Genomic DNA, 27,133 nt, shown 5'->3' on the forward strand with positions numbered 1-27,133 from the left:
ATAGAGCAGGGGCAGCCACTCTGTGCCTGCAAGACCCGTTCTCCCGGATTCCCAGCAAAGGGGGAATACATTTCATACCAAGTTTGTATCTCCCTACACAGACCTCCCCAGGAGTACACTGGTGCTTGAGCTGCGACGCTGGAGAACCTGTGATGTGTATCTGTAACCAGATGTCGCCGGAGTCTTCCCGTCCCTTAGGACTCAGTGACTCACTGCTGTTGCCCTGCTGCGCGGGGGCGGGGGGCAGTGGGGGGTTGGGGGTGGGATTTGAGTTCAAACGCTGCCCTTTCGGGAAGAAGGTAAGGGGGGTGATGGCGACTGTGGGGCAGCCCTTGCGGAGGAGGGGAGGCTCCATCCCCACGGGGCGCCTCGTCCTCGGGCCTCACAGCGCCTCCATCCCCGTCTGGACCCTGCAGAGGAACGGAGCTGCCCCTCGGAGGGTCTCCAGGTTATCCCCCGGTTCGCTCTGACCCCATCACCGTCCCCTGAAGCCGATTCTCCGATCATCCGGGGCTTCTTACTGCCGGGACACCGGGAGCTGCAATCCCCACCGACGAGCAATTAGGTCTCGAAGAGAAGGGTGGGCGGGGGCTCTCCTCTGGGCGGGGCGCACGGCAGGTCGGGGCGCGGGACCGCACTGCCCACCCGGCCCAAGCGCGCCGGGCGCGCAGCCCGCTGGAGGGGCGGGGAGGGGCGGGCCGCACATTTAAGGCCGCACCGCCGCCCGAGCCGGACAGGCAGGCGCTCGGCTGCCGCAGGAGCAAGGAGCGCGCCACCGGCCTCGGCCCCCGCCCGCCCCCCGGGGCCCCCGCCCGCGCCATGAGGCCGGTGCGTGCAGCCGGGCGCGAACGCGCGGGGCGGCAGGAGAGGGCGGGCGGGCTCCGCGCGTCTCCCTCCGCTGCGCGGAGACCCAGGGCTGCCGGCGTGAAGACGCGAAGCCAGACGCGGGGCAGGGGCCGCGGGGGTCCTGATTCGCAGGCGGCGCGGGGCTGGGGACTCCACCGGTGCGCTGTGGTCCTGAAGCCGCCCCGGCCTCTGGGGCCCGGGAGTTCAGTGGGCGCCCCCGCCGAGGAACGGCGCGCTGGCGTGTGCCTTGGGGACCAGGCACGAGGGAGACCCTGCCCTCCTGGGGGATCTTGTCTCGAGCCGGGGAAATAACTTGCCCAGCCCTGCGCGCGCCCAACCAGCCCTCCACCCCGGAGCAGAGGAGGAGAGGGCGCGGGGGACGCTGTTCGCCGGGCGGGGAGGGAGCAGAACCCGGGAGGAGGGGCCGGAGGGAGGGAGGCGCGTCTTCCCTGCAGGTCCCGCCGGGGAGGCCTCAGCTCCGCTTCGGAAAACCCACCTCGGGCCAGCACCGCACCTCTGCTTCTCTTTCAGAAAACAGAAATTTACTCTGTGGAGCTCAGCGGAACCGGAGACATTGAGAAAACGGACAAGGGGCATGACGAGAAGTACAGGGGCCTGAAAAAGAACTGCTTGGAACGCAAAACGCATCAGCCGAAAGAGGAGCTTAAGAAAGAACTCGATCTGGTCAGTTGAGCCAACCGGGTGCCCCTGAGCACTGCCCTCCCCGCCGAGAGCTCGCCCCTATAACCCACCTCCCACAGAAGAAAATTCAGTCTCAAGAATTTGAAAAGCCCTGAGACTTGTTTCCTTGTTTTTAAAAAAAAAAAATGGTGTGATAATATCTGCCCAGGGGTCAGGCCTCTGAAAGCTCCCTGCATTCAGGCTGTAGGCGCACCCAGGTGAGACTCACTCAGAGGGAGTCTCTGACTCCGGTCCCCACAGGCATGGACGGCCCAGACCGCTCTCCTTCCTGGTGGCTTCGCCGAGATGATACAAGCAGCCAGCTGCCACATTTTAGCTGATAAGATTGAACTATTTGAGGCAGAACCACCCCGGAGGAAAACCAAAAGCACTACACTTGCTAGGTTTCTGGGTATATTTGCCCCACGAGAAAGAATTTCAGCTGTAAGAGAGTTGGGCTTGGCTTCAGACAACCTTAGGCTCAGCTGAGGTCCAGTTCTCCGTGGCTGATCTGTGACTGGGAGCAAACTACTTAGCTTTGCTGAAGCTCCGTTTTCTTTAGGTAAAATGGGAAATAAACAATTTTTGTGGGTCTGTCAGGAGAAAAGTGAGATAAGAATGAGAGTGTCCTTAATGGAAGTGTTTTGTGGACGTGCAACCCTGTTTCTGGTAAAGCTGGCTGCCCTGGAAAAGAGCTGCCCTGGGACTGAAATGTGACACTGCATCTCAGGAATGCCAAAGGGGAAACTTCTACGTGAGTTTGAGATTATGCTAGATTGTCCCTGCACTTCACTGCAGACCTTAAAGCTGGGATTCTTTGAGCAGCTGGTAGTAGTGTGTGCTCATGTGTGCTACAGGGCCAATTGTTAAACACTCAGGAATTTGGCAAGCTGACTGGTACTGGATTAGTAGCGTGAAGTGTGACTGGGGTGAGAAATCAGTAAATGCTACAAATCGGAGCTCTTTATTTATTTTTCCTGGAGAGCGCATTAAACGGCACACACCACTAGGCATTTGTCCATGTATCTTCTGAGGACACTTAAGACCACAGCCCTGGAACTGGACTGACCTGAACTGAAATCCCAGTTTGACTGAAATTCAGTTCCCTGTTGTGAAAAATTGGAATTAAAAATGGTACCTACCTCTTAGAGTTGTTAAGAGGGTTACAGAGAAAGCAGGAGAAAGACTGAGATAGTCATTCTTATTTCCTACGTATCTCTAGCAGTTAGGGGCGAAGACATAACTAGTCTTACTTGAAATTGCTAATTATAACATGAATATATATCCATTGTATCATATGCCTGTAAATTACAATGAGAACCTCCCTTGAGATTGGAGCATTTTGTGAAGATGTATAATACAGAAAAATAATTTCCATAGTATTGGCCAAAGTGTTCCCTTGCTTCCTTGCTGAGATACATCTTTCTTTCCCTCCTTTTTCACAACCTTCTCACAAGAATCCTATAATTTGTGACTGCGTACTTGGATGCCCTTGCAACCCGACCCCTCCAGCAAGTTAGAACCCTGATGAGAACTAGAGCATCCCTGGCTTCTGAAGACGCAGGCAGACAGTGACTCAAGCCTGAGCCACCTGGTGCTGCCCTGTGCTGTTCCAGCAGAGCTCACTCCCGCACCCTGCCCTGCTCTCATCCCCAGAGCCGGGCTAGCAGGAGACGACAGTGCAGTACAGCCCCTCAAAGTCTGAGGTGCATCCATGAAACCGATGGCTCTAATCATCCTTTAACTTTTCTCTGCCCAGGACTTGGTGTACTGTGCACAGAACTGTGTCTTAATCCTTTGACTCCTCAGCAATACCACATTCAGTTGATATTGGTACAATGAACAAATGAGCAAGGCAGATCAAGCCTCTTTTGTGGGCTTCCCTGGTGGCGCAGTGGTTGAGAGTCCGCCTGCCGATGCAGGGGACACGGGTTCACGCCCCAGTCTGGGCCGCGGAGCGGCTGGGCCCGTGAGCCGTGGCCACTGAGCCTGCGCGTCCGGAGCCTGTGCTCCGCAACGGGAGAGGCCACAACAGTGAGAGGCCCGCGTACCGCAAAAAAAAAAAAAAAACCTCTTTTGTAACATGAAACTTTTTTGCATATACTTGAGAAAAGAGATGGTTCTGGTACCAGTCACGGTATAAATTTTTGTTTCAGACAATCAGAGTTCTAGAATCCTGAATGCTGGGTTTTCTAGGTGGGGTGAGGAAAACTTCGCCCTGGGTTTCCTGCCACAGAAAGAGGCTTCTAGTCCTTTAGCCCAGAGGTTCTCAAAGGGAGAGGAGAGGGGGACCTTGCTCCCCAGGGAAGATTCAGCAATGTCTGGAGGCATTTATGGTTATCACTTCTTAAGGGAGGGCGCTGGTGGCTAGAAGCCTCCACAACAGAGTTATTGGCCCCGAATGTCAATAATGCCAAGGTTGAGAGACTCTGCTTTAGCCTAATGATTCTGTGGCAAAATTAGCAAGTGTGCCCCCCCCGGCCGGTATTTATTTGGCAGGTTTTTAATCTGGGGGCTTCTTCTCTGACAGTGAACTGAGTCTCAAGTACTGGAATAAGGAAAGGCATGCTTCTCTGTACCAGACCGCCTGCCCAGTGAGGGCTGCATGGGTAACAGTCAGGACATGAAATGGTTTGGCACTACTCACAGCCCTCCACGGATCCCACAGTTCAGGTCTGAGTTAAGTGTCCAGATCACTGGTGCCTGGACAACAGGTGTGCTAGGATTTGCATGTGCTGGAGACCAGACTGAGGTGAAACGCATTGCTTTGCTCAGAAAAACTAAGGACAGCTGCTTTGTGGTAAATGGCAAGTTAAGTCTGAACTGTTCAGGGGTGGCCAGAAAATCCCCTGGCCAGTGACCTGTCCTGCAGCGAGGTTCTCTTCTCTCGCTGCAGTAGCCCCTGGGACAAAGGTTCCTTCTTTTCATCCCACACTCCCTGACCCCTCTGCCTTCCTCAGCGCTACTCCCAGCTTTCGTGCACTTGTCAAGGCTTAGGGTTTGAGTCTTGGAATTATCTAATTCACTCTGTTTTTCTTTTCATGGCCTTCAGGATGATCACAAACTCAGCACTGAGGAATTGGAAACAAAATACGGTACAAACATCATTACGGTAAGTCGTCAGAGAACCAGTGATGGGGAGAGAATCCCAGGACTGTGCTCAGGGTTTGTGGAAAAGAATGAGTGACCTAAAGCTGCGACTCTGAGAATGCCAGCCACCCACATGCCCACCATGCGAGACAGGGCTGGTTCCCCTCGGGAGCTGGCCCGTCTGAACCACAGCCCTGGCCAAGCCCTCTGTTGAGCTGTGTGCTTGGTCACAGGCAGTTCTTTGACTGTGACCGCAGCAAAGCTGTGGTGACCCCAGGAAGGTTTGGATGCTTCCTCGTTGTCATGATCAGGGGTTGCTTTTAAACCCTGTGCCCAGGACGTATTAGGGTCTTATCAAGGCCTCCTCCGGAAAGGGACAAGGCTGCAGGGCACACCATGTGCCTCATAAAATCTCCCACCACAGAAGTAGGGCTTCCTTCTGTGAATTCAAATCTCAAACCTCAAAAGTTTTGGTGTCTTAACGTCAGGAGATTTGGGTGCACCTGTTCAAGTCAACAAGAGTACCTGCAGTGTGAGGAGCAGGCGATGCCTGGGTTTCAGGAGTTCGCAGTGGGCGGGGGAGGCAGACGTGTAGGAAAGCGCTCAGCAGCCACGCTGCTCCCCGAGACGGCATGTGAGAGGCCGAAGGGCATGCTGAGGGAATGGCGGAGTCTGACAGGCGAGGCTCCCTGGGTGGTGCAGTGATTGAGTTGGGACGTAGTAACCGCTACCCACCCTCTGCAGAAACGTGACATCCAACCCAACGGGGGAGAAACGTCTGATTTCTGTTTCTTTTGGCTCTGCTTTCTCAGGGTCTCTCCAGCACCCGGGCTGCTGAGCTCCTGGCTCGGGATGGGCCCAACACCCTCACCCCCCCCAAGGAAACCCCGAAGATTATCAAGTTCCTCAAGCAGATGGTGGGGGGGTTCTCCATCCTCCTGTGGATAGGAGCCGTCCTGTGCTGGATCGCATATGGGATTCAGTACTCCAACGATAAGTCCTCCTCCCTGGACAGCGTGAGGCCCTGGGGCTCCTCCTGGGTTTGGTGGTAACGGGGCGGGGGGCGGTGAGGAGTCAGCACCGTAAGGCAAGGGCAGAGCACTGGGCTGGGGTCAGGGGTCCACCACTGATCAGTCACCACGTGAGTTTGAGAAAATCAGTCATTTTCCAAAGTGTAAAACAGAAATTACATCTGACATTCTGGTGTCTCAGAGGCAGTATGAGCATGAATTTTTAAGAGAGAGAGAGAAACACAAAATTTCCTTCCTACGTGGAGAAAAAGGATCCCTATCCACGTGAAGTGCTTTTGGGCTTTCTCTCCTCAAAGCTATTCTCTCCCTTTGCTGTGGAGGGCTTCTGTGCCTGCTGATAGCGGAGGACTGAAACACAAAGCTGTACTGGCCGGCACGATGCTGAGAGAAGGAAGCCAGATGAGAGAGGCCGCATACTGCACGATTCCACTGATGTGAAATGTTCAGAGCAGACCCGCCCTGGGTTCAGAAAGCAGACCCGTCGGGCTGCCAGGGCTGGGCTGGAGTGGGGAGTGATGGCCAGTGGGCTCAAGGGGACTTACTGGGATGACGGATTGTGGTGACTGTTGCACACTGTGTACCTTATTAACGATCACTTCGTTATATACTTCAAGTGTGTAAATTGTGTGCCTGCAATTTACACCAGGACACTACTGCCATGTCTCTCGCTGGCCATGGAGCACCCTGGCCCTAGGCTCTGGCTCGTTCCTGATGCTTGTTTTTCTGATCGATGCCTGTCCCCCTCTCCCAGGTGTACCTGGGCTCCGTGCTTGCCCTGGTGGTTATTTTAACCGGGGTGTTTGCCTATTACCAAGAGGCGAAAAGCACCAACATCATGGCCAGCTTCCGCCAGATGATTCCACAGGTGGGTGAGGCACCCACTGTGGTGTCTGCGAGACTTGAGATGAGCGAGCATCAGGCTGGGGGAGTGGAAGAGCTTGGAGGCCTGGGCTCCCTCCCTGCTGCCTGCAAAGTGACCTAATCTCTGTGGAGCCCCTGTTTCCTCCCCGGGTTTTGAGATGATCAGCAAGATAAAATGGAGAAAAGCGCTTAGTCGAGAGCGAAGTGGGACAGGGACATGAGGCGTTGCACAGCATCTCCTGTGGTTTCTCCTCAGCGCTGGTGAGCTGTTTAGACAAAAGCAGTCCAGGGGGTTCCGAGCGGGAACCAAGGAGGCCGACCTGGGATTCTTTAAGTGTCACCCTCTTTGCTCCCATTTGTCAGCCTCCCCACATGTGCTCTCAGTATGGGAGGCCCCCCCATCCCTCCGCCCACAGGAACCCAGGAGGGGTCCTCTAGGGAGACCGTGCACTGCTGTCAGCGTGGCAGGAAAACCGCACCCTCGCTGGTCTGCAGAGCTGCTGGGCAGAGGGGACTCTGGGTGGGATCTTCTGTGCTAGGAAGTGGAGACCCTTCTCTCGCGCCATTAAAGCTTTCCCGACCTGAGCAAGATTGTTAAACCCTTTGGCTCAACGTTCAGGAGTCTTCCTGGACCTCCCAGCAGGATCATTCATCCTTAATGGTCTCCCTTCCCGCCAGGCTCAGGGCTGTCGCTTTGCTGTACCCTCCCATGGCAGAATTTTCTGGGTCAAAGAATATCTCCATGAGCTCCTTCTCAAGAAACAATAGTTCTTAGGGTCTTCAGGCCCCAAGTAAAAGTCTTTGTTTCATTTTCTGCTATTCTGACAGCTGTGGGTCCTAGTGCCTCCCTTCCTGAGGTCTGGAGAGGGTGCAGGACTGCCATCGTCATTCCAGGAGGGAATCTGAGTCCTGGGTCATGATTTTCTTTCGCAGCAAGCTCTTGTCGTTCGAGATTCAGAGAAGAAGACAGTTCCTGCAGACCAGCTGGTGGTGGGGGATATAGTGGAGATTAAAGGAGGAGACCAGATCCCCGCGGACATCAGGCTGCTGTCTGCTCAGGGGTGTAAGGTGAGCGTCACAGGCGCCCCAAGGATCGTGCTCATGACCAGCTGGCTTGCTGTGGTCTTTCCAGGTCTCGGCGTAGCTGGGGAAGGGACAAGGTGCCTGACCCTGAACTGGTTTCAAAACTTCTAGGTAGACAACTCATCTCTCACTGGGGAGTCTGAGCCCCAGCCCCGCTCCTCTGAGTTTACCCATGACAACCCCCTGGAGACAAAGAATATCAGCTTCTTCTCCACAACCTGTCTGGAAGGTAAGTCCAGCTGCTTGCAGGACCGCATGTTCCGCTCATAGCGCTTCTCCGTCTTCAGGCTTTGTTTTCCTCTCTTTACCATCACTTGCTGCAAAGCTTCTCCAAGAGAAAACGTGGAATTGAAGAACCTAGAGAGCTGGTGTTTGGCCTTAGTAATGTCATGTGCTGACTGGCCACGTAAGCCACCAAAGAGAGGTCCGTGAGGCTGTGGTCCCTCCTAGCTGAGGACCCCTAGAATAAAATGTCTGCTCCACCTGCAGGCACAGCGACTGGCATGGTCATCAACACGGGTGACCGCACCGTCATTGGGCAGATCGCCTCGCTGGCTTCGGGAGTCCAGAACTCGAAGACGCCCATTGGCATCGAGATCGAGCACTTTGTTCACATTGTGGCAGGAGTGGCAGTCTCCATCGGCGTCCTTTTCTTCATCATCGCAGTGTCCATGAAGTATTATGTCCTGGACTCCATCATCTTCCTCATTGGCATCATTGTGGCCAACGTGCCTGAGGGTCTCCTGGCCACTGTCACTGTGAGTCTGCACTACTAGTGGTCGTACGCTGACCCTGCTAACATGCCATTCTGCTGTGCTGGGTGAGCGCCCACCACGGCTGAGTCTGCTCCGTCCGGGGCAACCGTGGTACATTCTGAACAGACTGTTTCTTAGAGGGACAAAAAGAATTGTGATTTGTTAATATTTGAATGCAATGTCCTTGAAAACTTATATTTTCATTTTCAGGAGATCTGTCTGCAAATCCCTTAAGATCTAGATAAGACAGCCTTGAACCACCATTTATGGATTTTCTAGAAGCCGGATACCTCCCCCCACATTTCCACTGTTCTCAAAAGGAAAACAAACCAACAAACTCCTTTGGCAGTTTCTACAGCTGAGGGACTTGAGCACACTTTTTACCTCGCTTCTCTTCCCTCTCAGACTCCCACGGACACACACACATGCTTCTGTGTGTTCCTGCAGAGCAGTTCAGCCCCTTCCTGTGCTTACGTCCAGGTTCAGCTTTGGTTCTCCCTGCTTAGCTCACCCTTGAACAAGGCCCTTCTCTGTGGTGCGGGCCCCACAGGCAGGGAAGAGGGCCTCGTATCTTCAGTCCTGTGTAAAGGTGGCCTGGCGCCATCCTGAGCAAAGACAGAAGTTTTTGATTCCAGGTCTCCTCTGACTCCAGCAGAGAGTAATTTGACAGAATTGGAGGCAAACAGAACCCTTTGAGATCTGCAGGGTTCAGAGAGAGCGAAGAATGTTTAAATATGGAGCTCTTAAAGTGAAACAAATGCTTCTTGATTCCCCAAAGCAGCAAGGTAGCCCTTTGGGACAAGCCCTTTGGCAAACAGCGGTGGAAGTCCGTCTTACGCGTTCTTGCTTGTGAATGACAGCCAAGGCCCCCTTTGTAATTACACATGACTTGCCTGGCTCTGCGACCTGTGGGCGCCTTAGGATCATTTTCCTGAAGGAGCAAAGGGACAAAAGAGTGTTCCACATTCAATAGAAGGAAGGGCTGTGGCACGTCCACGTATAGGGCTTTACGGGCTTTACGGGCTTTCTCGGTCACTGGGGCCGATGCGGCTTTACTGCATCTATAACCATACCTGACACTAGTCCAGCTCTACCTGTTTCTGCATTATTGAACCCGAGTTCAAAAGGGTGGCTTTTCTCCAAGCTTCTCCCTCTCTCCTCCGTCTAGGTGGCTCTGTCACTGACAGCAAAACGCATGGCCAAGAAGAACTGCCTGGTGAAGGGCCTGGAGGCAGTGGAGACCCTTGGTTCCACCTCCATCATCTGCTCAGACAAGACGGGGACCCTAACCCAGAACAGGATGACCGTGGCCCATCTGTGGTTCGACAACCAGGTCTTCGTGGCGGACACTAGCGAAGACCATTCGAGTGAGTCTTCGGCGCGTCCAGCCTGGCCCTGCACTGCGGACTCAGCCCTTGGGGTGAATAGTGCTGTTCGTGGGTGCGAGCCCAGCACCCTTGGCATCCCCTGTTCTTCTTTCCAGATCAAGTCTTTGATCAAAGCTCTGCAACCTGGGCCTCCCTGTCAAAGATCATAACGCTGTGTAACCGCGCTGAGTTCAGACCAGGACAGGAGAGCGTCCCCATCATGAAGGTGAAGGCCCTGCACACGGTCTCAGTTACAGGCAGAGCCACGTCACTTTCTTGTTCTGATTTGGTGCTTGACTTAATCTCTCCAGCTGAGTAGGTTTATGCTGTAAGAGCAAGTCTAATCACAAGACCTGTAGAAAACTTTTTTCGCTGTAACTAGCTTCGAGAAATCTAAAAGTTCTCAGAATATTCACTTGGGCCTTTTGAAAATTCTGTCTCTTTCCAGAAAATGAATGTGCCTTTAAGTTACTTTCCTAACTTCTTTATCAGCTAAGAAGATATAATCAAAGGTTACTTATTACATAAATGCCATTCACTGATGTTTAACATGTAATCGGCTGGAAATAGAAGGAGGGGTCTTAGAGCGTATTCCTCTGGGCTGCCTGGAGCTCTTGTATAATTGCAATATATGAAACTCCTCTCTCTCCTCCCCTCCTTTCCTCCCTCTCCCTCTCAGGAGTCACTGAATCTGTGTCCTGGCTTTCCTGTTTGCCATCTGTTTCCTTCATTGACTCTTACTTATATTTTTTGTTTGCTTCTCTTTATCAGCCAGCTCATTAATTCTCTTTTTGGCCAATCACTTCTCTGTATCTTTCAAGTCCTTATCTCCAGTTCTAATTTCTCACCCAAATTCCATGCATCTCCAGCTCACTGTGTGTGTTTCCACTTGGAGGTTTTGCAGGCTAGACACTCAACATACTATACTTGTCACCTTCCACCTGTACCCACACTTGCTCCAAGTTAATATCTTATCCCAAATTTTCTATTTTTCTATGCTGCAACCATTTTACTTGTCATCCTTTTGGAAGTCATCTTTAACTTACTCCTTCCCAAATATCTAGTGAGTCAACAAGGCCTATTACTCTTGTTTCAGAACATCCAACTTTACATTTCTGTTATCACTAATACCTTGCATCAGAACAATTGTACCAACCTCTTAACTGGCCTCCATTATTCTGGTTTATCCCTCCCCTGTCTTTCTTGCATGCCACTAATTTTCCTTAAATACCTCATTAGTTAGATGGACTACTTCATCTAACTTTGCTCAAAAACTTTCCATGCTTCTCTATTTTCTGCTTCTCGAGTGTAGGCCTCCGTGCTTGCCTTTTGGGGTTCTTTACATCTGCCACATTCTCCGTGTCCACCTGTGCTTCAGCACTCACGATAGAGTTTCCCCACCACATGCCTTCCTTCACGGCTTTCTGGTTTCTAGAAGGCTTTCTTCTGCTCCTCTCTCTGTAGGTAACCCATCTGTCTTTCTTTCTCTCTCTTTTTTTTTTTTTTTTTTTTTTTTTGCGGCTTGCAGGATCTTAGTTCCCCGACCAGGGATTGAACCCGGGCCCTGGCAGTGAAAGCGCGGAGTCCTAACCACTGGACCGCCAGGGAACTCTCCCCACCTGTCTTTCAAGATCTAGTTCATAACTGCTTTTTTCATGAAAACTTCCTGCTCTCAGAGCTCTCACTTTTCTGAACTCCCCTAATGCCAGCAGGTGGCGCCCTGCAGTTAACAGTCCTAAGTCAGTCACCAATTGTGCGGTAATTGTTTTCTCTCTCCAGGAGATAGTAAGCTTAGGTTACGTGTTGGTTCGTTGCAATTGATCAGAGAAGAACCAGATTATGTGCTGCAACTATTTATCTCTTGATTCGCAGAAAGCTGTGGTTGGAGATGCCTCAGAAACTGCTCTTTTGAAATTCTCAGAGGTCATTTTGGGTAACGTGATGGAAATTAGAAAAAGAAACCGCAAAGTAGCTGAAATACCTTTTAACTCAACCAACAAATTTCAGGTGAGTTTTTCGTCACAACTAAATCTTTATCATCACTAGAACAGCATTACCACCTGTGTAAGTATCCTTTGGTTAATATGTATTGTCAATGACACTTGACTTCAAAAATAGTCCTCAGAGATGCAGGGCCTGGACGTCTGGTAAACCCGTAAGAGGTTTCCCTGAAATAAGTATAGAAAAAGAACGGTGAAGGTCCTGCCGTTCCCACGCGTGATCTATCTGTGTGACGTACACACTCACACGCACACAGACGCAACAGCACCCGCACTGGGTAACTCTGGCCAAGGAGGGGCAGCGGCCGCATCCCAAAGGACGAGAGAAGGGTGGGGCATGGGGAGAAGCAGCGCTGCCCCTCGTCTGCGTCAGGCACTTTACGTGCTTTGTCTCATTTAATCCTCATTATAGGCCTGTGACGTAGGACCAAGTAACCCCAACTGAAGGGTGAGGAAACAGGCCTTAGAAAGCGCTGAGGTGACAGAGTCACACAAGCATCTAAGTGGCACAAGCACTTTTCACGCCTCTGACTCCTGGGTCTGTGCTTTTTCTACCACAGCACAGAGTCTGGGCAGTTCCGTTCAGGCCACGTTGGTAAGCCTTGCCCTCCGTGAAGACCAGTGAGCGCCAGCCACACTGCTCTCCCGTTCTGCCCCCCAGGCAGTACGTAGGGATCTCCTCTCCCCCGTGGCTCAGGAAGAGAATGGTGATCCTTGCTAGTTGTCACCCCTCATGCCAGGGGCGCCCAGCAGTCATGTTAGGACAAAGGACGGTTTCTAGCCCAAGGTGCTGGTACAGGTGGGATTCCCTGTAGACTCCAAAGCTGAGAGTGGGGCATCGTGACTTGGTCTTTGCATAACAGTAAATTATGTAAATAGGATAACCATGTTTGTGTACAAGTTTCTGGTGATAACCCACACATTTTCTTTTATTTTTTTAAATTAATTTATTTATTTTTGGCTGCGTTGGGTCTTCGTTGCCGTGCACAGGCTTTCTCCAGTTGCGGCGAGCGGGGGCTACTCTTCATTGGGGTGCGTGGGCTTCTCATTGCAGTGGCTTCTCTTGTTGTGGAGCTCAGGCTCTAGGCACGCAGGCTTCAGTAGTTGTGGCTCACGGGCTCTGGAGCGCAGGCTCAGTAGTTGTGGTGCATGGGCTTAGTTGCTCTTCAGCGTGTGAGGTCTTCCCCGACCAGGGCTTGAACCCGTGTCCCCTGCATTGGCAGGTGGATTGTTAACCACTGCACCACCGGGAAGTCCCACCCACCCACACATTTTCTTTGGAAGGAATTTAGGACTGGGAAATAACTGTGGCGCAAACATCTTTGTGGATGATTGAACAGTAAAAAATCATGGTTAGCAAAACAGACAACTAACAATGTATGATGTAAAATGTAGAGGAAATCAGATTTCTGTTCAAAAATGTAGTGAAAATAGAATGAGTAGCAATTCTAAAATAATGATTGTAACAATAGTTATCATGTGCTAATTTCCACACTTCTCACAACAATTCTGTTAGACAGTAGAGAAGGAGGAAACAGGACATAGCCAGCCAGGGACAGAGCCAGGACTCAGGCAGACCCAGGGGACCATGCTCTTAGGACTAGGCAGGATGGCCTTCCAACCATGAACGAGACTCAGAGTCCCCCCGGGGCTCTGTCTCCTCCAGGGAAGGCTTCCTCGTCGTGTGAGATGTGAGGAAAAGCGGGTTCTGTGAGGCCTCGTGTACGGAATGTTGAGGGTTGGTCTAGAAAGGAGAGGGTCCTTCAGAAGAGGCCAAAGAGCCTCTGGGATGCTATTAGTGCCATTTTATATCCACACACGAGCAACACTCAGCACTAAGCAAGGTGGTTGGGTGTCATGACCTTGGAGGGTCTCTGGGGCCTCGTTCAACCCAAGGAAACAAAGTGGACAGTCTTAGAATAGCAGTTCCCCAAACTGAGACTGGTCCATTAAAATATTTTCCATAGTTTATGGCAAATTGAAAAATTAGGACAATATTTTATAAAATTTTATATAGAGATGAAAGAATTGAATTTAGAAGATTATCCTTTATGTCCTGCATGGTTAGGGCAGGGACTCTGGGGCCTGCTGGCCAGAATTCAGGTCCCACCTCAGCCCCCTGCTAGCGGTCACTGAACTCTCTGCACCTCAGATTCCTCCCTTGTAAAAGGCAGTAATAATGGTACCCATGGCCATAGTTTTGAGAATTAAATGAGTCCATTTAATTTCTGGGCACTCAGAACAGTATACACAATAAAAGTATTTATTATTTCTACTTTAAGTGTTAAAATGCCCTACCTTTCAGAAAATGATAGTGACAGTAGGTGGAGGTTTTTGGTTCGGTTAGTTGGTTTTTTTAATGTCGCTACTTGGCAATGTGAAAAAAGCTGCAACCTTGCGTTTGCCCTCCATGGTTTTTTTTTTTTTTTTTTTTGTACTCATCTCTGATATCCAAAAGTCTATAAACTACTGGTTTAGAATCAACTGGTAGACCCAAAATGATAGAATTTTTCTTTGTAACTTACTCATTCTCTCCCAAACACTCCAGCTTCCTAAAATTCTTTCCAGGGCTTAGAAGGGTACCTGGTATAAAATAAGGTCTAGACTTAGCCACTTTATTATTGTCTATAAATTTTTCCACAGTTTTCCCGATTATCTTATTAGGGTACATCTAGAAGTAGAATTGTGAGGTCAAAGGGTAATGATGGTAAAGTTGTGATTCTTGTTACTTAGCTGTCCCCCCAGAGGCCTGAGCGTGAGAGGCTGTCCTCACAGCCCTCACGTCCTCTGTCACATCCAGGTAATGACGCTGCCCACGTGCCTGACTGAGTGCAGGACGTTTCGGGTCTGCAGGGAGGGCAGTCAAGGCAGGAGGTGAGACAAGGCAGCTCCCAGCCCTCTGACCCCACGGTCGCCCCAGGAGATCGTGTTCAAGGCAGCAGGTTTCACAGGACGACAGCGCATCGGGCCTCCCTAAAGCAGCCAGTTTCTGTTTGAGAGACAGGCTGAGTTTCCCCCTGCGAGACACCCTGATTCAAATTCAAGGTGTCCCCCTGGGCTGGGACAGAGTGTAGCTCTCTGCATATTGCTTGGGTGGAAAGGACAGAATGTGCCTGTGGAGGACACTCCTTCTTTATAAATCAAGGACCAGTAGCCAACAGAGAAAGGGGTGTTTTTAATCTTGTCGTGTTGCTCATTTAAAGATGTGTCCAGTTCAGGCCCTTAGTAGTAAAGACGGTGTCATTGCCCGATGCCACACTGAACATGCTCCACCCCTTTCCCCCGCAGCTCTCCATACACGAGACAGACGACCCCAGTGACAAGCGTTTCCTCGTGGTGATGAAAGGGGCCCCCGAGCGGGTCCTGGAGAAGTGCAGCACCATCATGGTCAACGGCCAGGAGCAGCCTCTGGACAGGAGCACGGCCAAGGCCTTCCACACGGCGTACATGGAGCTGGGCGGCCTGGGGGAGCGCGTGCTGGGTGAGCAGAGCCCTGATCCCGCCCGTGAGGCCCGCGGCTCTCTGCCGGCCTCCGGCACACGAGGAGACAGGCCTGCGATGTAGCGGAGTAGCTCTGGCGTCCACTTGAGTCATAAAGGAGAAATGGTCAACGTACAAGAGACACTGTGTGATGGATAGTGTGCGGGGCGGTCCCTTCCAGATCAGGGAAATCTGGGAAGTTACCGTGGGACGGGTTGCATTTCATTCTGGACTTGGAGTGAGGGAACTTGAAGGGAGGTAGGGAGCGCACTCACGCAGAGGGAACCTCGTGGGCCAGAGCACAGCGGTGGGAACGGATGGAGTGGCACGCGCCTTGTCGAGGCTGCAGGTGGACGAGGTATCACGGTCCTGGGACACAGGGCTAGGAGGGTCGTGTGGAGGTCGGCTTGCAGCGCCCTTCTTGGCGAGGACAGGAGCAGAGTAGGTCTCAGCAGGAGGTGCTGCCCTCACTCAGGCGAAAAGGGATTTGATCCCAGGCAACGGGAACGTGAAGGTCACATACAGAGACTGTGGAGGCACAATTGGTAAGACTTAGCAGCTAATTAGAGGGGAAAAGTAAGTTTAAAAAAATGTTGAGGGGCCTTCCTGGTGGCGCAGTGGTTGAGAGTCCGCCTGCCGATGCAGGGGACATGGGTTCGTGCCCCGGTCTGGGAAGATCCCACATGCCACGGAGCGGCTGGGCCCGTGAGCCATGGCCGCTGAGCCTGCGCATCCGGAGCCTGTGCTCTGCAACGGGAGAGGCCACAGCAGTGAGAGGCCTGCGTACCGCAAAAAAAAAAAAGAAAAAAAAAATGTTGAAGCTTCCCACTGAGCAGTTAGGGAAAACGTACTGCCAGTAACTGAGAGAAGGGGGCGTTAGAGGTGGAAGGAACCTTAGAAGCACAGCCACCGTGGCAGAAGCCTGTCAGTGGCAACGTAAGGGGTATCACAGGACATGTTCTGCTGGGAGAATCGGGGGCCGTCGAAACAGCAGCTCTGAACGACAGGGTGATGGATGGGTTCAAGGTAGCAGAAGTTCATACTGACGATAAGGCTCATTAAACATCGTGAAAGCTCTTGCCAGTAGAGATGGAATCTGTGGAATGTGTGTTTCTAAAGGACATTTGCGTCTGTAAAGCAAATAAAATACGTAAGTGAGTTGATAATGCTTGAGGCGAGCCCCACAGCACCAAGTAGTCTTTCAAGGCAGGATTGCTGCCCGTCTGAGTTGCTCTAGGACCCTCACGTTTGACCTTTCCCTCACATGTGATTAAAGGCTGAACATCATGCCCTTCCCCTGACGCCCCAGTTCCTTCCCCGGTTTGCGCAGGAGCACATTTTGTTTTCTCTGCTGAAAAGGGCCTTCCCACCGCCTGTCCTCCCTTCTTTCCCCAGGAAACATCCGACTCCTTGCTCAAGAGTGAGCTCACATGACCTCCTCGGTGAAGTCTTTCCTGTTCTCAGGTGGCTGAGCGTAGCCCTGCTCTGTGGTACTCACCACGCTCCGGGCTCTTCATCTCTTTGTGTCTGTCCCCCACTAAACTTCAACCTCTTGGGAAGTAAAGGCTGTCTACTTCTGGGCTTTCTGTTTCCAGAACATAACAGAGAACCTAATGGGCACAGAGTAAATTATTTTGGGATGAAACATGTCTTTCCTAAAAACAACATGTGTTATGGAACTGAAGGAATTAAACAGTTCTGGTTAAACTCTAAAGGACTGAGAGTGTATGAAAATGTTCCTTCTTTCTTTCATTCTTTTTTCTTTGTTGTTGTTCCTTCTTTCTTGTGTCATTTCTTATCCTAGTTTCATTGACTCCCAAATTTATACCCATTTCAGGTTTCTGTCATCTCTACCTGCCAGCAGACGAGTTTCCAGCAACCTATTCATTTGATGTAGACACAATGAACTTTCCTACTTCCAACTTCTGTTTTGTGGGCCTCTTATCGATGATCGACCCGCCTCGGTCCACGGTCCCTGATGCGGTCACCAAGTGCCGGAGTGCAGGGATCAAGGTGGGACTTACACATTCCTGAATTAACAAGTCCTCCATTGATGTTGGATCCCTTTCTAGGAACATTTGTCATGGGAGAGTCAGTATTTAGGTCTCTTCAACTAAATGTCATAATTCCCCTTTTTTTAGTCTCCACTTTCACTGTACTAAGATTTCAGTAACTGTCCCATAAAAGCAAAGTGATTGTGTCTGTGTGGAATAAACCACAAGAGTAACTGCAGCGAGCAGAAAGCTGTGTCCCTGTGCCATGAGGTGGTCACATCTTGCCCTAGACTGTGATAGACAGTAATAGTTTTATTACTTAATCTCGAGGTTTTATTACTTAATCTCGAGGTCCAGCTTCCATACTCCATTTCCCTCATGATATAAAAGCCAAAATATGAATTCCATTACCGTGTAAATTGCAAGGCTGTGGAGCATCACGAAGCTGCCCAAGGAGACATCCTGTCAGCCCTTTCACAGATAAAGTTATGTCCGAAGGAAAGGCTGGATGTCAGAGGAGGAAATGTAAGAAGCTTAGGAGCAAGGGTAGATCTCGTGGGATCAGTGTGCCCTTCAAAGACAGCTGCTTCTTTGACCTAAAGATCAAGGACGACTCATTAGGGCAAAGCATAGTCATCCCTAGCCGTGCTGTACGGGGCCATGGTGGAGCAGGCGATGCCGAGTTGTCCCTGCTCAGGTACCTGAGCCCCTCACCGTCTACATGCCCTTCTCATTGTTTGTGTTCTAGATCATCATGGTTACTGGCGATCATCCAATCACAGCCAAAGCTATTGCCAAGAGTGTAGGTATCATTTCCGCCAACAGTGAGACAGTGGAAGACATTGCAAAACGCCTCAACGTTGCTGTGGCACAGGTTAACAAGCGGTGAGCTCGGAACCCACCCAGCAGAACTCAGGTTCTTAGCCACGGGGCCCTGTTGCCTGTAAAGAGCCATGCTGTGGGTGCAAACCCCCTTCCTGCCAGACATCCTCTCAGGGTTATGCGAGGCTGCTTTACTCTATAATGTATGTATCCATTCCTTCCTCAAAATTGGATTGAGCACCGGACATGTGCCAGGCATGGTACTGGTGCCATGAGGGTTACCTGTGTGCATGTCTTGTATGAAATTTCAACCCAATGAAGCAGATCTGAAAACTTAAGTACCTAACTTAGCGTGAAGAAACTGAAGCAAAGACTTTACAGGAAATTACCAGCCATTGATGCAGTTGTGTAATCAAGAATATTGAGAACACTTTGCATTCCATGTGCCCTCCCAGTCTGCATCTTGCGTATTTATTCCATTGGCTTCATAATGTGTAGCTATGGAAACATACTTCTCTTTACTTTTTACTTGGTAGTAAATAGAATGGAAGCTTCGTAAGGAAAGACTGGTTTTCTTGTGTCTCCTAATTCTTTGAATCATGTTCATCCTTTAGTCCAGTCATCTGTCCATTTGTTCTGTATTCTTTCAACAAATAATTGTTGAGTGCCTAGTGTCTACCAGGCACTGCGCCAGACACTGGAGCTATAGCAGAAACAGACCAGACACTCTCCCCACATTTGGGGAGCTTTCCATTGAGCCAGAGGGGAAGAAAAGTAAATTAATTGTGATGTGGTAAGTTCAGTGAAGGACACACAGGGACAAAGGAGCTGGCAGTGGGAGCCTGGACTGCTGATCATTTATATGAGTCAAGGGCTCCAAAGTCTTAGTTTGAAAATCAGTGTCATTGGCTTTATTATACTTTCATGCATGTGGGGAAAAAAGGGAAAAACCAAAGAACCTCTTCTAGTTTACCCAAGCATTTATGCCTTTTAGGAACACAGAGCTGTCAGGTAGTGAATTACTACCAGGGCAATGAATTACCAGTTAAGACAACCAAACAGTTGAACGGCCTCTGGGCACAGCAGCAGTATCTGAAGTCTAAGGGTCTTCCACCGCTCTTTTGTGTCAATAGCATTCATCTATGAAGACAGGTTTGGAGCTTTTGTTTATCTGTTTTGATTTTTTAAATAGTAAGATTATACTTTTTCCTACAAGTTACCACACAGGAGAGAGGGGTGGATGCTTTGTGAACATTTTCAATTGTCCACTGTATCAACTCCAGCTTCATGATCACAGAATAACATTTTTTGCAGCTCTGGGGAGAAAGGAAACACCCTTTCTTTCTTAACTTACTTTTATTTATATATACTTTTGTTAATAAATTTTTTTATTTACTTTTTTATTTATTTATTTTTGGCTGCATTGGGTCTTCGTTACTGAGTGCGGGCTTTCTCTAGTTGTGGCGAGCAGGGGCTACTCTTTGTTGTGGTGCGTGGGCTTCTCATTGCGGTGGCTTCTCTTGTTGCAGAGCACAGGCTCTAGGGGTGCGGGCTTCAGTAGTTGTGGCGCGCAGGCTCAGTAGTTGTGGCGCACAGGCTTAGTTGCTCCGCGGCATGTGGGATCTTCCCGGACCAGGGCTCGAACCCGTGTCCCCTGCACTGGCAGGTGGATTCTTAACCACTGTGCCACCAGGGAAGCCCCATATATATACATTTTCTTACCAGAATATAGGAAGACCTGTAGTTTGAGTCAAGTGCTAGAATTCCAATATTTAGCACCGATAGGAAAGAACAGACCTAAAAAAAAAGCTCAGAACTTTTAGAATGAAAAAAGCATGCAGTGTTTTGTACTAAAGGATGTTTAAGCTGAGATTAGAAGGCTGGAGTGTTCACCAAGGGAAGGGAAGTCGACGTAGCAGGACGTGTGAGGCCTTTGCACGGAGAGTCCGGGGGCTCAGAACTGAGAAGCCTAGTGGGCTGCTGGCAAGAGTCAGAAGGGACAGATGGCATGGGCTGCACCCAGCCCTGCAGACCGAGTAGGGATTCCGGGGTCTGCTCAAAGCACAGCGGAAGCCTCGGGAGAGCGTTCACAGGGGACAGCACAGTCAGATCTGCACATAGTTTCTAGAACCTCACTTTTATAGTCAGCAGTTAAAAGCTTTCCTCAAAGAAGACCTCAATAAACTTCTCTCCCTGCATAGCTCATGGCATAGCAGACACTATAAATAGGAAATGACAGTAAAGAATTGTTACCCATGTGTTTAGGCATACGCTGGATTCTAGGACCCAAAACGTACAAACAGGCAGGTTTTTTTACCCTCCTTTTACTTGTTGAGTAAAGCATTGCCCCGGGAAGTACCACCTCTCACACATTCCTGGAAGGAAATGGCTAATTGGCTTTTTCCTACTGTTGAGTGACGCAAGGAAATGCCTTATTTGTCAGCCTTGGTTCACTGTCTTGAAATGAGACCAAAGTATCCCGAGTACTCACACACCCGGTTATCCCACCAGAGGACTAGGTGTCAGGACTGTGGGTTCCAGGTAAAATCAAAGAGGTTCAGCCCACCTCCCGCCCAGAACAGTGTTTCAGCCTTGAGCCTCAGCCAGTTCCTGCTGCCCTTCTAGGGACGCTAAGGCCGCTGTGGTGACCGGCATGGAGCTAAAGGACATGAGCCCGGCGCAGCTGGACGAGCTCTTGGCCAACCACTCGGAGATCGTCTTTGCCCGGACGTCCCCCCAGCAGAAGCTGATCATTGTGGAGGGCTGTCAGAGGCAGGTGGGTGGACGCAGCACTGGGGGAACCTTCCAGGTGTGTCACCATCCCACGGGGACATGCAGCGCTGAGCGCTGGGCCCCCATCCTCACCACCCCACATCTCCACCCGTCGGGGCTGACCCTCTGCTCACCTTGGGGCCTTGCGACAGGGAAGTTTGGCGCTATGGGGGATGTGAGTGGACGCAGAACAGAAAGCGCAAAGCCATAAGACAGCGTACCCACTGTCGCCTGCACACACACTGGGTTTTTTCCCTCCAGTTTTGTGGAGATATAATTGACGCACAGCACTGTATAAGTTTAAGGTGTGCGGCATAGCAATCTGACTTGCATATGTCATGAAATGATTATCACAGTAAGTTTAATGAACAGCTGTCTCATATAGATACAAAATTAAAGAAAAAGAAAAAAGAATTTTTTCCTGTGATGGGGACTCAGGATGAATTCTCAACAGCTTTCCTGTAATGTTGTGTGTTACATCCCCAGCACTCCTTGTAACTGGGAGTTGGTACCTTTGACCCCCTTCCTCCAATTCCACCTCCCCTCACCCCCCACCTCTGGTAACCACAAATCTGATCTCTTTTTTTATGTGTTTGTTTGTTTGTTTGTTTTTACGTATAATTGAGCTACAACACTGTTAGTTCCTGGTGTGCAACATAATGATTTGATATTTCTTTACAATTCAAAATGATCACAACAATTAATTCAATTACCACCTGTCACCTTACAAAGATATTACATATTGACTGTGTCTCCCATGCCGTACATTTCACCCCTGCCACTCATTTATTTTGTAACTGAAAGTGTGTCTTCATCCCCCATGCTTGTTTCACTCAACACCCCCACCCTCCCCTCTGGCAACCACCTGTTCTCTGTATCTATGACTGTTTCTGTTTTGTCATGTTTGTTCATTTGTTTTGTTTTGTAGATTCCACATATAAGTAAAATCATATGCTATCTGTCTTTCTCTGACTTATGTCATGTGGAGCATAACACCCTCTAGGTCCATTCACATTGTTGCAACTGACAAGATTTCATTCCTTTTTCTTACGGCTGAGTAACAAATTTACACACCACATCCTCTTTATCCATTCACCTATTCATGGGCATTTGGGTTCCTTCCGTATCTTGACTATTGTAAATAATACTGCAATGATCACTGGGGTGCATGTATCTTATCTAATTGGTGCTTTTGTTTTCTTCAGAAAAATACCCAGAAGTGGAATTGCTGGATCCACTGGTAGTTCTATCTTTAAATTTCTGAGGAACCTCCATACTGGTTTCCATAGTGTCTGCACCAATTTACAGTCCCATCAACAGTGCACAAGTGTTCCCTTTCTTCCATATCCTTGCCAACACTTGCTATTGGTTGTATTTTTTTTGTCTTTATTAAATTTATTACAATATTGCTTCTGTTTTATGTTTTGATTTTTTGGCCACAAGACACTTGGGATCTTACTTCCCCAACCAGGGATTGAGCCCACACCCCATGCACTGGAAGGAGAAGTCTTAACCACTGGACCGCCAGGGAAGTCCCTGGTTGTCATTTTGATAATAGCCATTCTCACAGGTGTGAGATGGTACATCATCGCGGCTTTGATTTGCATTTTCCTTATGATTAGTGGTATGGAGCATCTTTTCATGTGCCTGTTGGCCACCTGTATATCTTCTTTGGAGAAATGTCTATTCAGGTCCAGTTTTTAATTGGATTGTTTATTTTTTTAATGTCAGGTTGTATGAGCTCTTTGTATAGTTTGGATATTAACCCCTTATTGGATATGTCATTTGCAAATATCTTCTCCCATTCAGTAGGTTGCCTTTTTGTTTTGCCAATAATTGCCTTTGCTGTGCAAAAGCTTTCTGGTTTGATATAGTCCCACTTGTTCACTTTTGCTCCTGTTTCCCCTGCCTGAGAAGAGAGATCCAGAAAAATATTGCTAAGACTGATGTCAAAGGTGTACTGCCTATGTATCCTTCTAGGAGTTTTACGGTTTCATATCTTATATTCACATTTAAGTCTTTAATCCATTTTGAGTCTATTTTTGTATATGGTGTGAGAAAGTGGTCCAGTTTCATTCTTCTGCATGTAGCTGTCCAGTTTTCCCAACATCATATAGTAAAGAGGCTGTCTTTCCTCCATTGTATATTCTTGCCTCATTTGTTGTAGATTAATTGCCCACATTATTGTGGGTTTGTTTCTGGGCTCTCTGTTCTGTTCCATTGATCCATGTGTCTGTTTTCTGTGCCAGTACCATACTGTTTTGATTACTGTAGCTTTGTGGTATAGTTGAAATCAGGAAGTGTGATACCTCCAGCTTCGGTGTTTTTTCTCAAGATTGTTTCACCTATTTGGGGTCTTTTATGGTTTCATACAAATTTTATAATTACTTATTCTACTTCTGTGAAAAATGTCATTGATATTTTGACAGAGACGGCATTGAGTCTGTAGATTGCCTTCGGTAGTATGGTCATTTTAACAATATTATTCCAATCTAGGAACACAGTGTATCTTTTTATCTGTCTGTGTCGTCTTCAGTGTCTTATAGTTTTCCGAGTACAGGTCTTCTGCCTCCTCAGTTAAATTTATTCCTAGGTATTTTATTCTTTTTGATGCAATTGTGAGTGGGATTGTTTTCTTCATTTCTCCTGAGAGTGCGTTGTTAGTGTATAGAAATGCAACAGATTTCTATTTACTAATTTTGTATTTATTAGTTCTAACAGTTTTCTGGTGGAGTCTAGGATTTTCTTTGCTTAGTCTCAGGTCATCTGCAAACAGTGACAGTTTCACTTCTTCCTTTCCAGTTTGGATTCACATTGGTTTTAATTATTCGCACACATCTTGTTTGGGGCTTGTTGCTCTTGCTTCTGGGATTTGCTGTCTTAATCTTTCCCCCCAAACCCAAAGCGGGCCTTCATTTTGCCTCTGGCTGACCTCGCGGCCTCAAGACAAAGGGAGTGGGTGGCCCCTGCCCAGGCTGCTCACTCACCTCCTCTTGGTGTCCCCACAGGATGCTATCGTCGCTGTGACAGGGGACGGAGTTAACGACTCCCCGGCTCTAAAGAAGGCAGACATCGGGATCGCCATGGGGATAACGGGCTCTGATGCAGCCAGAAGTGCAGCCGACATGGTCTTGCTGGATGACAACTTCGCGTCCATCGTCACAGGGGTGGAGGAAGGTGAGTGGGGTCTCAAGGGGTCTTAGCGAGGGCTGGGGCCGCCTGCAAAATCAGAAGCGAGTCCTGTAAGGAGAAACGTAACGTCTTTGCCTAGGTCGCCTGATCTTTGACAACCTAAAGAAGACTATCGCGTACACCCTGACCAAGAACATCGCTGAGCTCTGCCCCTTTCTGATCTACATCATCGCTGGGCTTCCCCTGCCCATTGGCACCATTACTATCTTGTTCATCGACTTGGGCACGGACATAGTAAGTAGCCCTAAAGGGAACAGCGTCTGATAAGTTCCCCAGGTGATGGAAACTTCAGAGTCATTACCTTCAAGAGCAAGAGATGCACTAAATCAATGCTTCTCAAACCTCGACGTGATGGGGCCTGAAGTTCTGCATTTCTGACAAGCTCTTAAGTGATGCCGAGTTTGCTGGTCCACGAACCACACTTCAGAGCAAAGGACTAGAGAGATCTGTCATATGTTTGAAAATTAAAACCACTGCCCTCCATATAAGAACTTTTCAAGACATAAGTTCTTCACCATTCCGAAAAAGCATGCCATCAGTCAGTTTCAGCTCACATGCCTCCCTTTTCTTTTGAGAAGATGCAGCTGTCATCAAAGTAGTCCCTGTACTGCTGGGGGCCCAGTGGCTGAAGTGATAACCCACAGCCGCTCCTCGTTAAGTAAAAGGATCTGTGACCCCGAAGCCCCTCACCAAACACAGTAAGAAGTAGCCACGATTAACACTCTGTAAAGCTGCACGCTGACCTACAGTAACGTCACCTAAACCCTCTCCCCTTCTCGGACGAATCCCTTTAAGAAAGCTTCGTGGCAGTTATTCCCGTGGCTCTGGCTTACACAGGTGACAGGCAGCAGCAGAACTCATAGCCCTGCAAGTTGCCGCCTCCTCCCTCATCTCATAGGACAGCTGCAGGGCACCCTCCACGCTGCAGGGGGCTGGGGGTATCTTTACCTTAGTGGGGAGCTGAGGCCCCAGAGCCTGCAGTCAGATCACTTTCCAGGCCCTTGAAGTTTGCTCATTTTCTCCACTCTAGTGGTTCTTCCAGGCATCACCGGGGACCTGGTTAGAAATGCAGATTCTCTGCCCTCCAGCGGGGGAGGACCTGTGAGAGGACCACTGGTCAGTGGCGGGGCGAAGTGGGAGAGGACAGAAGGAGAGAAAAGTGCTTTATAACTAGCATTGTTTAGAACTGGAAGCACAAGGCAATGATCAGAAGCCGACTGACTCTTAAATTCTCTACAGATGACGCACCCCGAGGCCTGTACCCTGGAGAGACCAGTTCCCTAACCCCATAGTCCCTGGTTATGCAGCCGCTGTCCCCTTGTGTCATAGTGTTTCAGGGCCGGGCCTCACGGGGTCTCTCTCCCTCTAGATTCCCTCCATCGCCCTGGCTTATGAGAAAGCTGAAAGTGACATTATGAACAGGAAGCCTCGCGACAAGAAGAAGGACAGACTGGTGAACAAGCCACTTGCCGTGTACTCCTACCTGCACATTGGTGCGAGGAGGGGCCTCCCAGAGAATTCTTTTCGCCTTGTGGGGCAGGGTTGGGACGTGAGGAGGAACCCAGAGGAGAATGAGGTCGGGGCAATTCTGAAGTCATTACAGAACCTCTTCTGTTCTTTCAGGCCTCATGCAGGCCCTGGGAGCTTTTGTTGTATATTTCACCGTGTACGCACAGGAGGGCTTTCGACCCAGCACTCTCCTTAACCTCCGGGTGGAGTGGGAAAAGGGCTATGTGAACGACTTGGAAGACAGCTATGGACAAGAATGGGTAAGGGCGGGCCCTCCAGCAGTGTCCTCCTGGGAAGACCGTGAGGGGACAAAGCAGGTGACAGCTTTCTCGGTTAACGGGGCTTGTGGGCCCCTTGGTCACAGCGGTTTGCCTCTTTCGGGGCTCAGCTCACCTCTCGAGTTAGGTGCCTAGAGCTCACCTTTTCACATTAGCTTTGCGATAGGTGTGTAAGAGTAACCAGCCAACATTGCCACAGTTGGGCCAAATCCATTAAGTTAGCATCTTTTCCTACTCAGCTGGTTAAAGGAAAGAAAGGTTTCTTTCCAACCACAAGGAGGTGATCCTCGCTCAGTCTTGGTAAGGGGGAGAGAGTAGAGGCTTACAGAAGTGTGCTGGTGCCTCCCTGAAGTTTCCATCCTGGCCCTCATGGACTTCTCTTTCTCTGGCCGTTGACAGACAAGCTACCAGAGGAAGTACCTAGAATGGACGGGCTACACAGCATTCTTTGTTGGCATCATGGTCCAGCAAATAGCAGATCTGATCATCAGGAAAACCCGGAGGAATTCCATCTTCCAGCAGGGTCTCTTCAGGTACGGCCGGCATCCACCCTCATGGTTCAGCCTGGGCCTTTGCTGCAGGGATGACGAGGCGTTGACTGTGCTGGGTGTGTGGGGCTGAGCCTGGGAGTTCAGAATCTGTTTGCTTTTGTGTCTTACAGAAATAAAGTCATCTGGGTGGGGATTGCCTCGCAGGTTATCATCGCGCTAATCCTCTCCTACGGCCTCGGGAGTATCGTGGCCCTGAACTTCACGATGCTCCGGTGAGGTTCCCTTCAACAGTGGGGAGGGAGGAGTGAGCCCCCATCTGCTGTCACGGCCTAAATAATCACTAGGGTTCCAGAGACTCTTTCCCCTCAAGTCTTTCAAAGGAGGTAAAATGGCACCGGTTTTATATCAGTCTGAGCCTTTGACCCGCTAGTTTTTTTCAGAAGACGAGGTGGGTTTTCCATCCCTCACCATCCCATCTGTACCCTCGTCCGGCAGACCACTTCCCAGGCAGGCGTTGTTTCTAGTGGTCACGGTCCAGTGTGGTTTTACGCTGTGTGACGCAGTGGCGTCGTTCTCTCCAGTGAGGCTGGGAAGTGACCGAGAAGCTCCTCCACTTGTGGGGCGGGCCCCCCTCTGGGTGCGTGGGTCTCACCTCCCTCCCTCCGCCCCCTCCCAGGCCTCAGTACTGGTTCGTGGCTGTACCACACGCTGTTCTGATCTGGGTGTATGATGAGGTGCGGAAACTGGCCATCAGACTCTACCCTGGAAGTAAGTAGTAGTATGATTTGGGGGTCTCTGTCTAGTGCAACAGACTCCCCTCAGTTTCTAGCTTACTGTTTTCTACCTCTATAGGCTGGTGGGATAAGAACATGTACTATTAA

General features: G+C 49.9%; 1 protein-coding gene across 1 annotated transcript; it reads left to right on the forward strand.

Annotated features, from left to right (window-relative positions):
- Positions 1-311: 311 nt before the first annotated feature.
- ATP12A (ATPase H+/K+ transporting non-gastric alpha2 subunit) lies at positions 312-27,133 on the forward strand. Its single transcript, XM_060129522.1, has 24 exons — positions 312-448; positions 492-1,088; positions 1,302-1,530; positions 4,580-4,639; positions 5,430-5,633; positions 6,400-6,513; positions 7,443-7,577; positions 7,704-7,821; positions 8,082-8,350; positions 9,516-9,714; positions 9,831-9,940; positions 11,587-11,721; positions 15,003-15,195; positions 17,032-17,207; positions 17,937-18,073; positions 20,636-20,786; positions 23,791-23,959; positions 24,054-24,208; positions 25,344-25,467; positions 25,598-25,743; positions 26,161-26,294; positions 26,423-26,524; positions 26,929-27,020; positions 27,105-27,133. Exons 1-24 carry the CDS (start codon positions 312-314, stop codon positions 27,131-27,133), a joined length of 3,915 nt encoding a protein of 1,304 aa, XP_059985505.1.

Source organism: Lagenorhynchus albirostris, chromosome 18, assembly GCF_949774975.1.
Source record: "Lagenorhynchus albirostris chromosome 18, mLagAlb1.1, whole genome shotgun sequence".
Lineage (NCBI taxonomy): Eukaryota > Metazoa > Chordata > Mammalia > Artiodactyla > Delphinidae > Lagenorhynchus > Lagenorhynchus albirostris.

Bases quoted from the DNA above. Each gene is read 5' to 3' on its own strand.
- ATP12A (XM_060129522.1), top strand. From the start codon at position 312: ATGGCGACTGTGGGGCAGCCCTTGCGGAGGAGGGGAGGCTCCATCCCC. The intron at 15,196-17,031 runs GTGAGCAGAGCC...TACCCATTTCAG, and splicing joins CCTGGGGGAGCGCGTGCTGG to GTTTCTGTCATCTCTACCTG. The intron at 26,295-26,422 runs GTACGGCCGGCA...TGTGTCTTACAG, and splicing joins TTCCAGCAGGGTCTCTTCAG to AAATAAAGTCATCTGGGTGG.